The sequence below is a fragment of the Salmo salar genome, chromosome 09, assembly GCF_965601325.2.
Source record: "Salmo salar chromosome 09, fSalSal1, whole genome shotgun sequence".
NCBI lineage: Eukaryota > Metazoa > Chordata > Actinopteri > Salmoniformes > Salmonidae > Salmo > Salmo salar.
This window is the reverse complement of record NC_138299.1, coordinates 119360256-119372678: the sequence shown is the minus strand read 5'-3', so window position 1 is coordinate 119372678 and position 12423 is coordinate 119360256. Positions and strand designations below refer to the sequence as shown.

The following is a 12423-nucleotide window of genomic DNA, read 5'->3' as shown; positions in this document are numbered from 1 at the left end:
CCCTGCCACCTACATACACGGACTATGACACTGCAGCTGCCACCACCACCTCAATTTTCTGCGACTTCCGTTCCATCCCTGCAGTACAGTTGATAGCCATTGCTATAAATGCTAAAAATCCAATCTTACTGAAACTTATATCACTTTTTGGCCTATACCTCTGTACTGGTATGTCTCTACTACTCTCACCACTCCTCCCCCTTTAACCCATCTTCCTCTACTTTCTTCACTGCCTCAGCATATGACAACCTCTGCTCTACTCTAACCTTGGAAACCTCAACCTGCCTCTCTCGCACGGGATATTTCTGATCCCCAGCTTCATGTGCACCCCTACAATTAACACATTCCACTACTTTCCCCAATACTACACATTCCTTTATCTCATGCCCTTCTGCACACTTCTCAGATCGTGGACCCTCGCTCCTACACACTGCTGCCACATGCCCATAAGCTTGACACCTGTAACATCATAATGTATTCGGCACATACACTCGTACAGGATAACTTGTATATCCTAACTTCACTTTGTCCGGCAAAGACTCAACTTCAAAACTCAAAAGGACAGACAATGACTCTTCTGTTTCACCACTCTCGCCACCCTGTCTGCGTCGCATCAAACGACGAGCATCACAAACACCGGGAATCTTTCCCCTCAGCTGGTAAACTTTTATATTCACTGCTACCCCAGTTATCACTCCTTTCATTGGTGCCCTTTTCTTGAGAGCAAAAAATTCACTTTTCTTGCCCCCATTTGTTTTACTCCGAGCGCCTTCTCCCTCTGACTAATGGAAACACAAACAATTATCACTAGACCACTTCTGGTTACCCTCACCGATTCCACATTTTCCAAGTCTTTTTCACCCACCGTGAAACCACAAATGGATAGGCCAAAAGGCAAAAGTCCACTTTTTCCATAAACTTCACTCGTACTGTCACAGACTCATCTTTTGCTGATCCTCGGTATATACCTCGGTCTCCGATAACTTCACCACACCTACCACCTCCTATACTTTACCCTCATTCACTTCCATTTCTCCTCCTGTCTTCAGCTCCCTCTGTTTACACTTTCTACCATTCTTCTTTAACAAACCATCTCCCTTTTTTTCACAATTTTTATCTGACTCAAGCTCACCGACTTCCTCCCTCTCTCTCTGAGACCTCCTCTGCCTCTCTTTTTCCCTCCATTCCTCCTCTGTTTTCCAAGTATACGTCTCCTTATGATAATACTGCACTACTCCTGACAGCCATCTTGTTCTTTCTTTCTCTAGGGACTCCATTTCCCGACCCTTTGGAGACATTTCAGTGACATGACATTTTATGATAGAGGTGAGGTATGGGGCCACAGCACACACACAACAAATCACCTTGATACTATGTTGCTGTTTATTGAATGCTATTTTCTCCAAAATAAAGATTTGGACGGTAATATAAACAGTTACGGAGGGGAAAGCTCACTCAGCTTTCACAGTCTATCAAGAACAACGATGAGTAAAGCTCCCCTCCGTCAAGTAGAGAGAGAGAGAGAGAGTGAGAGAGAGAGAGAGAGAGAGAGAGAGAGAGAGAGAGAGAGAGAGAGAGAGAGAGAGAGAGAGACAGAGTGAGAGAGACAGAGTGAGCGAGAGACAGAGTGAGAGAGAGAGAGAGAGACAGAGTGAGAGAGAGTGAGAGAGAGACAGAGTGAGAGAGAGAGAGACAGAGTGAGAGAGAGAGACAAAGTGAGTGAGAGAGAGAGAGAGAGACGGAGTGAGAGAGACAGAGTGAGAGAGACAGAGTGAGAGAGAGACAGAGTGAGAGTGAGAGAGAGAGAGAGAGAGAGAACAGGTGTACTGTCATAACATCTGGTCCATTTGAAAAAGATAGACAATACTATATAATATAATCAGAGGTTAAATTGATCCCCTCAGAAACAGATGCAAGAGAAGGTTATTGAGCATTACATTTCATCAATTATTATACTTATTTTATGCATTGAACAAGGACAAATGTGTAGTTATCAAAGCACCATCATTATATCTATCACTTGAGATGTTTTATTTATTTTACCTTTATCTAACCAGGTAGGCCTAAAACCTATTTAGTTTTGGGCCTCAGCTGTTACAAATAGTCTCAAAATGTCTTGAGTATAAATTCCCGTAAAATTTCTATGTCCATTTTCATTAGTCACTGCTGATCACAACAATGCAACCATTGCTTCACAGAAAAAGACAAACATCTTTTTATATATAAAGTCAGAAATAAACTTTCTAGAGAAGGCATTCGAGGAAAAGACAAAGGTTCTATTGAAGGAAATAACAAAAATATCAGTCACAAGGCATCAAAGGAAAATGCAAAAAATGAAGGGTTTTGAAATATTTCTTGAAGATTCATATATTTATAATCAAGGTCTGCCCCTCAACCTCCACTCAATTAGGTCAAGACCTCTTGGCCCAAACATAGATACCGGGCTATGTGAATGAAAGATCACGATACAGTTTACAATAGGGGTGGAAAATCACAACAATACATGATCACACTGGACACATAGCATAGCAGAAAGAGTGCCAGAAGACTTCTGGCACTGTGTAAATGAAGCTTTTCATATGATTTGATACATGTCTATCCTAGAGGATATGAGTGTTGCATTTCAAAGTTTCAATTTCAAAACATAACATTGCAAGTTTGCAACTCATGGAAAAATAAGGCATTTGTCAACCACACAAATGGTAAAAGACCTCTTGTCTGTTCCAGTCAGTCTTGCATGGAGGTATTTGTATGAAGGCAGGTTCACTGATACAACAAAGTTACTGAGTTTATTTCATCATTGCTACATATGTCCATGACCCATCTCAACTTGAATTGTTAGAAAAGGAAGTTCCAAAATGGAAGTTCTCTCCCTCTCCCTCTGCCGCCTCAATTCTCCTCTCTCGATTTCTCTGTCTTTACCTTTCTGTCTCTCTCATTCTCTCTCTTGGATGGTACAGATTAGAAAACTAGACTTATGTGAACTAGACCTCATTTCCTGATCTGTCTGGTGCTGACATAGGTGTGAATTCTTCCAAACCGGTAACTGGGTTTCCAGGGTAAGACAAAAATGACATAACATTCTCTAAGAGAATGCATGGTTGGAATTCAAGATATCAATGCGACACTATTTAGGGTGTGAAATAAGAAGAATATCGGGGGCATGAATATTCAAACATGCTCTCATTCAGTGGAAGAACCATGGTATATTTTTGTCCAACTCTGGAGACTATTCGAGCGGTTTTGATGGAACAGGACCCATAGACCTCCTCACTGATAAGTTGTAAGTGAATTTGCCAGAACAGGATGTTCTATGATAAGTTCATCTGATATACTATAAGTAGCACCACAAAACCATTCTGTACACAAGCCATACTTATCCAGACCGTGCCATCTATCAGTGTAAACCCCTTTCACACATCATCAACAATGCCATGGTAGGTTCACGGAAGGAAATGAAAAGACATGGAAGTTCGTCACTCAAAAAAGGCATATAAGGCCAGTTCCTTGTCTTACCACTTGAAGCCTGGCACTTAAGTTATATTTTTTGCTTCACAATAAAAATGGAGAGGCCCTCTTTTCAATTCACAACTAAGACTTTAGCCCATCTAATGATAAGCCAGACCATTTTTTTTTCACAATCACACCTCCATTGATATTTCAAGTTACGCAACAATAACTACTGTGAGGTGATTTATTTTTTTTATGAGAGCAACTCTCAAAAAGCTCTCCAAAAATGTCTGTTGTTTGAATCACACGATAACTACTTTATTGAACAGGAATGCACACTGGACTAACAGACTGTTCTCAACAAAAACATTCAATAAAAAATTATTTGCATCATTAATACTTTAATATGTATTTTGACATTCAATTCATACTAGTTTCCTCATTTTGGGTCCGTAGGGGACTAAGTGGTGACATTAAGCTTTGGCGGCATAGGCATTGGGACTGACCTCAGAGAAAAACAAACAAACAGGCAAATGTAAAAGCAAAAGGCAATAGCACCACCTCAATAATCTCATCATATTGACAAACTGCAATACATGCAGCATCACATGTTAGATATAGTTATCCTGAATAATGTGCTTTATATGTAAAACATATGAGCACAGGCAGTGATAATGTGCGTCATATTGAGGGAATGGTTAAGTATTATAGTTTTTTTATAAATCTTTGTTCTTTTAGAAAAATATCAATTTTAAAACCAGCCTCAACAACTGCACCTCTGTTTCTTCATTGACAAAAATATCCCATTTATATTTTCAAACATTCATACTTCACAATAATTGTACATACACTTAAATATACACATTGTTTTGCATCTATATGCATATGCTTTTAAGTATACTTTTGACACATAGAAAATGTTTTTATAGTGCACATCATGCCTCTGAAGTTGCCAAACCTAAGATAAAAAATAAAATTACAACACAATAATAGTTACAATGCAATAGTAAATGTAACATTAAGGGGAAAAGAACAAGGGCCTCTGGCAGCGACAACACAGGTAAGAGCAGAGGACAAAGCAACAACAAAAAACTCAAACATAAAACATAAAAAAATGTCACTGGAAATAAAAGGAACAAATTCACAGACAAATGTAGAACACATACTCATAAAACACCCCCTCCTCTTGTCTCCTCTGTGTGTCCGGCTCCGTATTGTGCTCTCTCATCGTGTCAACCTCAATCAAGAAATAAATAAACGGGCCAAGTGGCTCAGAGTGAGATACACTCACAATAAATGCACCTCCCACTAGGAGAGGCACAGAGGCCACTCATCCCAATGTTCAGAGGTTGGTTGAATATTCCTTAAAAGTCATATTTTTTAAAACATATTGGTTACCAACAGACTCATCTCTGACAAAAGCTCTTTACCAAAAGTACATTCCTCTCTCAATGTTTTTTTTCTCACCATGATATTTTCTCTGTCAAAGGTAAGACTTAAAAACAACCACAGAAAATACTTGGTGATAAAGGAGGGTGAAGAACATTATACAAAATAGTATCAGTAACAAATGGAGGACAATCCAGATGCTTGAAGTATGGCGGTGGTACTCTGCAGGTAAGAGGTAACCCATCCATACAATTGGCAAAAGCAGGATTTTTTGGGATTGTTTCAATTCAATTCAGGCTTACGAGTACAGGGGGCTCATCCTCTCTCTCTGCCAAAGTTTCAGCTCTCCCTCTAGACCTCTACCTCGGCTAAAGCCTCTCCTTTCATTCTCCCGCCATCTTTATCTCACAGTCACAACACAAGTCTCATTTCATCTCCATCGTTTCAACATCCAACAATGGCTCAGGAGAAGAAAGAAAAGAGTGACAACTCTTTTACATTTGTGTCCATCAAATTTGGTGTATTTTCAGTGTGTGTGTGTGTTTTTGTTTTTGCTTTTGTCTGCTTTGAGCGAAATACTCCAGGGCTCCTCAGTTGGGGGTGCGTCCGCGTCCGTGTGGGACGTGTGAGGTGGGCCGGCGCTCAGTCTAGGTCCCAGGGGCTGGAAGGGCTCGGCGTGCTCTCAGGGTTCGAAGACTTCAAAGAGACAGAGAGAGACACACAGAGGAGAGAAACAAAGATGGAGAGATGGACGAAGAGTAGACGGCAGGATAAAAAGAGAAAGAGCCAGATAGCTGGAGGCTGTGACGCCCTTCCCTTCCCAAGTCACAACTAATGACGAAGAAGCAAGAGGAACCGAGAGGATGAGGAAGGCGGGAGGGGAGAGCAAGAGCTCAGCAGTCTGGCCTCACAAAAAAAGACCCAAACCTTAGTCCTTCTTCCCTATTTCTGCTTGCACAAATACATTCAGCATGAAGAGAGGGATGAAAAAGATGAGAGCAGGAGCAGTGAGAGAGGGATGACCGACAGAGGGAACAAAGGGGAGGATAAGTGTGCTTGTGGGATCGCAGGTGAGCATGTTGCTATTTACTGTATGCACTGCACGTGCACGTCACAAGACGTTGAAAGATTCATTGTGAATTAAGCTGGGTATGATGTCAGAGGATCTTTCAGAGATCGACTGACAACTCAGAGCCCAGAGTTTTAGACTCAATTTGAATTCACTTTAAATACTTGGTTAGGTACGTTTAGTTTTCTCATAAGGACAACAGTGGCTTATATGCACCAAATGCTATGTGGTCAAACTTGGTTTGATTTCATGTTTTTTCAGGTCTGAATGTGTGTGAGTTTGTATGGATCATCATATAATGTATGTTATCCATGTTGTTGACTTCGTCTATCATGAGCAACTGGTTTCTGCCGTATGTAAGTGATTGACACAGGGGGGTGTGTGTGCGTGCGTGTGGTGTGTGTGTCTGTCGGTCAGTCAGAGAGCGAGCAGCGAGGGCGAGTTCAGGGAATCAGAGGACTGCTCGCTGCTGCTGTTTCTCTGGTTAGCGCTGACCCCGCAGGCTCCCTCTGGGTAGCTGAACACAAATGAAGATGTGTATGAAGGGTTGTAGCTGCCAGCGGCCGCGCCATCATTGTGACCACCACCCCCACCGTCGGCCACCAGGCACGGCCCACCCGGCGCAGGCTCGCTTGAGCCATAGAAAGAACTAGAAAACGCTACCTCCTGCATCATCCCCGGCTGCTGTTGAACCTGTTGTTGCTGCTGTTGTTGTTGCTGCTGCTGCTGCTGCTGCTGCTGCTGCTGCTGCTGCTGTGAAGTGGAGGGCTGCGAGGTGTAGGCGGGAGGCAGGTAGAAAGTGTCCTCCACAGTCAAGCCCACGATGGAGACGGGAGCCTGTTGGGGCAGTAGGGGCTGATGCTGGAGCTGTGTGGAGCCAGAGGCCTGCTGCTCCTGGTAGGGGATCTTGCAGCTGGGCTGGTGAGCCACAAGGACAAACTCCAGGCGCTCCTTCTCCTTCTGCAGCTCAGAGATCTCAGCCTCCAGCTCAGACTTCTCCTCCTCCAGGATGTCAGTCTCCTGTAGAGGGAGGGAGGGAGGGAGGGAGGGAGGGAGGGAGGGAGGGAGGGAGGGAGGGAGGGAGGGAGGGAGGGAGGGAGGGAGGGAGGGAGGGAGGGAGGGAGGGAGGGAGAGAGTGAGAGAGTGAGAGGGGGTAGAGGGTTAGACAACACATGTGTTCTTATTCTACGTCTGTGGAGGTGGATGCACGGCTATGTTTTTAGATATAGATAGGTCTACATGTTTCCCCCTTGAAATAGATACTTTAGCCCATGCTAGGACTGGTAAATTAGACTATACCAACTGTAGGCACAATAGACTGTCACAAGCACTATAATCATCTTCGCTCTCTTCAACTAATAACCCCCGTCTCTTAATAACCAGCCCCTTAAATAACATAATGTGTTACGATTACTCACATACACAGTCATTATCATGAGCCTAGTTATGTAGCATAACAGACTGCATATAATTATCACAGGAAGTCATTTTGACAGTAAAAACACAGCCAAGCTCACCCCCTGCAGTCTGTCAGTGAGTTCGCGCCGGCGGTTTCGGCATTTGGCGGCTGCCAGCTTGTTCCTCTCGCGTCGAACACGCCTCTTCTCCTGCTCCTCTGGAGTCAACTGGAGGAAAAGAATAAGGAGGGATTAAAACAAATGCAAACTTTGTCTTTGCCGCGAATCTGTCTAATGCACTTGAATGGGCTCTCGCTAGCTGAGAATAACAGATATATAGATGTATCGTCAAATACAGTATCATAAAAAATGCGGCGAACGTGTTCATTCTTGCTGTCTATCCATTCGACATATAAAGATTGACACACGGGGCACACACACTTACAAACACACCAACATCTCCATCGTCACTCACAGACTCGTCTCGTACACGGCGGCTACGGGTCCTGGACTGACGGATGGGGCCCGGGGCTGGGCCTGGCCCCGGGGTATCAGAGCCTGCGGGAGTAAAACCTGAGCCAGAGGAATAACTGGGCCCTGGCAGATCATAAGGGTCTACCAGAGACACAGACTGGGTCATAGTAGAGGTCCCCATCCCACTCTGCCCAGAGGCCTGGGACGAGATGAGAGTTGGCTGCACCATCCACTGCAGGTCCTGGCTGCTGGTGATGGCTGTGACTGTGGGCACAAAGGAGCCTGGCATATCCACTCCTCCACTGCTGCCCCCGGAACCACTGCTTACCCCTACCCCGCCTCCAGCAGACACACAATCCTGGAGCACACAGAGATGGAGGGGTTAGGCATGAACACAGACAGAGAAATGTGATGCTGCTATACAATGCAATGACAACAAGTGACTTGCTCTTTAAACATTGCTTTGTGAACTATTTCGATGTTGATTCCCTTGAACATAAGAGGGTAGATATCACAGCAGAAGATTGCATAGCCTTGATGTCCATAAGACACAAACTTTCAGGGTACAGTTTGACACACCCATTCTATTCACAAGTAATCTATAAACAAACATTGAATAAACTGCCACCGTTGCAAACATTTACCAAGTGGATAAGAAGCTGACAGGTATAAATGCATTGTAAGACTAGTCATAAGCATGTATGTCCCCCTTATAATGTCTTATATGATCTCATTATGATCCTAACTTAATAAAAAACAATTTGTCCGTTGAAAATGTGCTATATATAGAGACATAACACATTGATAACCCTTATAATAACGTCAGAAAGGCTCATACAAACTTGTAAAAAGTAGTACATCGTTTCAGTAAATGTCACTCTTATAGAATGATAGAATGTCAGTGAGAGTTGGAGTCTCCCAAAATTCCTGCACAACAGATGTTATAAAGACATCACTGCAAGAATAGATTTAGGTGCCAAAATCTATCACTGACTCTCTGCTTTAATTAGAACTGAGGCGAGCAGTGATGCCGTAGTGAGCTCGGAGTTGCATTAATATTCATATGAAAGCGTTTAAGGCAAGGCGACATGCAGCTTTCAAGAGGCCGCCTCAACCAATCAACTCGCTCGAATAAGTGCCCCCTCCTCCTTCGTCCTCCCCCGTCACACCCTCGGTGTTCCCTTAGCAACGCGACGTAACACTCCAAAATAGAACGCATTTACGTCACAGCGAGTCCTGAGTACAGGGAGAGTGGAGAGAAGCGAGCAAAGGCGGAGCTTTTTCTGCGTACGTAGGAGGGCCAAAGCGTTGTCATCCGTTGCGCTGCGTGCTGTAAACCTACCACCGAAGACAGTACACGTTGCTAGTAAAGGTGGCACAGCCTGAGTCAGAGAACATGCCGGCAGGCCAGCCTTTACTACAATAAAATGCAAGTGCCTGTAGATTTCAAGGCAAATGGCAGCGCATTTTTTTCACGCATGGTTGATCAGACGTAAAAGGGAAAATCTTCTTGCCTTTGCCTTTCCCTTTCATAGAAACTATGTAACAACACGCTTATAATTATGATGATACTCAGGTTGATAAATCCAAACTCTGCATGGTAGAACTCTAACGCGGCAAGGTATAACTGCACCAGCATTTGCAAATACTAGTGAACTGTAAAGCATCATTGAATTCTAAACTTAACCCATATTTCTGGAATACAGCCCACGGCCACATCATCATGTACAACATAAATCAGACTTCATGCATTATTATATAAACATCTGTCAAATGAAATGTTTCCTCAATATTATAGTAATCAACATCGGAAATTGGGGGAAAAAGACACATAAGCTCCATTTCTCCCCCGATACTCATCATTGCTTGACTTATTGGACCTACCTGTGAGGCACTGGCCGGCGGGCTCCCGAAGGAGTCCACGGAGGAAAAGTACTGAGACTCAATAGACGGGGACGAACTTCCACGAGAGACGGAATCAAAGTCACCGGGGAATCCTTGGAACATTTCCCGGGCGGAGCCGAGAGAGAAACCTACAGTTCCCGGAGTGAGTGTGATGTCACCTGCTGTTCGAGCGCATACACAATGGCAACGGGAGAGGGGAGAGTGGAGACAGCTGTCAGTTTGATGTCATTGAAATGCAGTCTCATGTATCTAGGATATGGTCAACAGTAAACATGCATAACTGGAAACCTTGCTTTACGTGTAGCCAACATGTAATGAAATCACGTAATAAGAACCGTTGTTGCTGCATTATCTAACATTTATGTTCAGAAAGTATTTTACCGTTAATATGTTCCTTATTGTGCTCCGGTAAGATGCTATTGGTATCTTTCCAAAAAAGTTGCATGAAGAAGGAAATCCAGTTCGCTGCTATGGAAACAGTCCTTACGTTTCGGATTTAAAAAAACTCATCGATCCGATTCAGAATCCGCTAAAATATGTCCTTTGTCCCCTTTTTACAATGTGCAATGATAGATCCATGTAAAAGTCCACTATGTGTAAACTGATCAGCGATATAGAGTCACAGTCCACAGAAGCGAGTCTTGTCTTATGAATGAATCCATGGAGTACGAGAGAAGCATTGTAAAGGATACGAAGTCCCGCCTAGGAGTTCCGCTGACGTACGTGCCCATTTATGGGGTTATGTTTTTGTTTGGTATCCTTGGTAATGACGTTTAGATAGGGATTCCCTCTCCCACAGAAACCGTACAGCAGACGAGAATATAACATGTTACTATCACAGCCACGATATATTTCTAATCAAGAAACAATTTCTGATAATACATTTAATGAAACAACAAGTTATGACAATTGTAGTGTGCACCTAACCAAAGTATGTATTGTAAAGTAGATTAAATTAAAATCTAAATGCACTTGTTCTTAGTGTTTTGGAGGTGTAAGCTCATGTAGCCTAATAATTATTTTGTAGACTCAGTAAACAGCCTAAGTATTGTAGAGTTAAGCTCAAGTAAAACTTTGAGGGCTAGTTTAGCCCATTGCCTAATGAATATGTTAAATAATAAAACAGGTATTAATGTACATACTGTCTGGCTCCTATACATATTATTATTCTTTGCACAGGCCTAAATAGATAAATTAATATATAAAAGAATATAGATCTAGCATGTATGCTAGCAAATATATAGCCTAGTATATACTGTAGGCTATAACCTAGTGACAATGAAATGGAAAATTACTGAAATTACTTCTAGGCTATTGAGCAACATCATTGAAAAATAGGCTATGGGACAGGCTACTTCGTACTGGCACTATTTAAGTAGGCCTATTTAGACCGGTTGTCCATTATAAACATATGCACATTCCATTGTCGATTTCTTACGCAATTACTTGCTTTGACATCGCTCACAAGAGGAAGGAAACCCACCAGGCAAAGAGAGGAAATCCTCTCGAGTGAACTTTCTCACTGACACGCCCTCGGGAGTTCCCTTTCTTGGAGAGGCCGTGGAATCCCTCGTTCTATAACGGGGTCTTCTGCTGCTGGGATTTCGACAGGTTTTTGCGCTGGTACGTTTGAACACATTCAGTTATTTTTCTTTATCATAGCATAAAGTGGCGGATCATCAGATTTCGTGCTTCTACACATGCATTGCTTGCTGTTTGGGGTTATAGACTGGGTTTCTGTACAGCACTTTGTGACATCAGCTGATGTAAGAAGGGCTTTATAAACAAAATCTGATTAATTTCATTAAGATTTCTTTATGAGCTGTTTTTTTTTTACTGAAATGGAGAAGATCGAGCATAAGCATATGAAGCAATGAGTAAGCGTTTTTGGACTTCCATTCGACATGTTTTTGTATGAGTGGAGCATCTTCAGGTAATACATCTATGGACTGTGAGTAGCTACACACATGTATGAAGTAGGCAAGATAGACGTGTTATTCATGAGTGTGGGATGTAAAATGTGCAGAGGGCGTCGCTGATCAATGATTCTGTTGTCAAATTTTTTTTTACACAAGTTCCCAGAATAACAACGAGGGCTATTCTTTATTCAACAGCCTCCAAACGTTTTACCAGAAAATATGTCAACAGATTGAGAGGCAGAGTGTTCCGACACGGACAGTGGGCAGCAGTGACGGAAATCGTCGCCATACACTGCTGTCACTGCAAACATCCTCTGTCGAATTGTACAGAAAGTTATTCACTTTCTGTAGACTTCTCCCAACGTACAGACGCCAATGGGACTATGGCAGGTGGGAGGAGGTGTGTGTGAGGGGGGGACGACGACGACTTAAAATATTAAAGAAAAATAATTAGGTTTGCAATGTCGTAAAATGTCATGGCAGCATACATCGGTGTGTAAAAGGACAGGGAATAGTGGGGATAATAACAATTAGTCAGCACTACAACGTCACCGACAAGGAACGTTCTGTATTTTGTCGGTGATCAATCGCGATGAGTAATCCGGACAGATGGTTCATGGGAAGCTCTGAGGTCATAACAATACCACTGAGTTTTGACAATACATTTACCTACCTACACAGGAGAGCAGCAAGTGTTGTATAATATTAGGGGATGGTGGTTCATAATCCGGGAATTTATCAAGAAGATAGGGCTGGAGGGCATCAACATCAATGGGGCACATGTATTACTGAGATCAATAGCCTACCTAAAGTTTCACAT

The 12423-nt window shown here is 42.9% G+C and overlaps 1 protein-coding gene across 2 annotated transcripts; it reads right to left on the bottom strand.

The window, feature by feature from the left end:
* Nucleotides 1-1365: 1365 nt before the first annotated feature.
* LOC123723718 (protein FosB) lies at nucleotides 1366-10810 on the bottom strand. 2 transcript variants are annotated; one of them, XM_045724366.2, is made up of 6 exons: nucleotides 10066-10810; nucleotides 9664-9845; nucleotides 7751-8137; nucleotides 7426-7533; nucleotides 6572-6928; nucleotides 1366-5535 (listed from the first exon to the last, which is right to left on the bottom strand). In XM_045724366.2, the coding sequence occupies exons 1-6, from the start codon at nucleotides 10127-10129 to the stop codon at nucleotides 5482-5484; spliced, it is 1152 nt and encodes a 383-aa protein (XP_045580322.1). In that variant the 5' UTR covers nucleotides 10130-10810; the 3' UTR covers nucleotides 1366-5481. The 2 variants fall into 2 exon arrangements, with proteins under 2 accessions (XP_045580322.1, XP_045580319.1); XM_045724363.2 differs by having other exon boundaries at nucleotides 1366-6928; nucleotides 10066-10809.
* Nucleotides 10811-12423: the final 1613 nt, after the last annotated feature.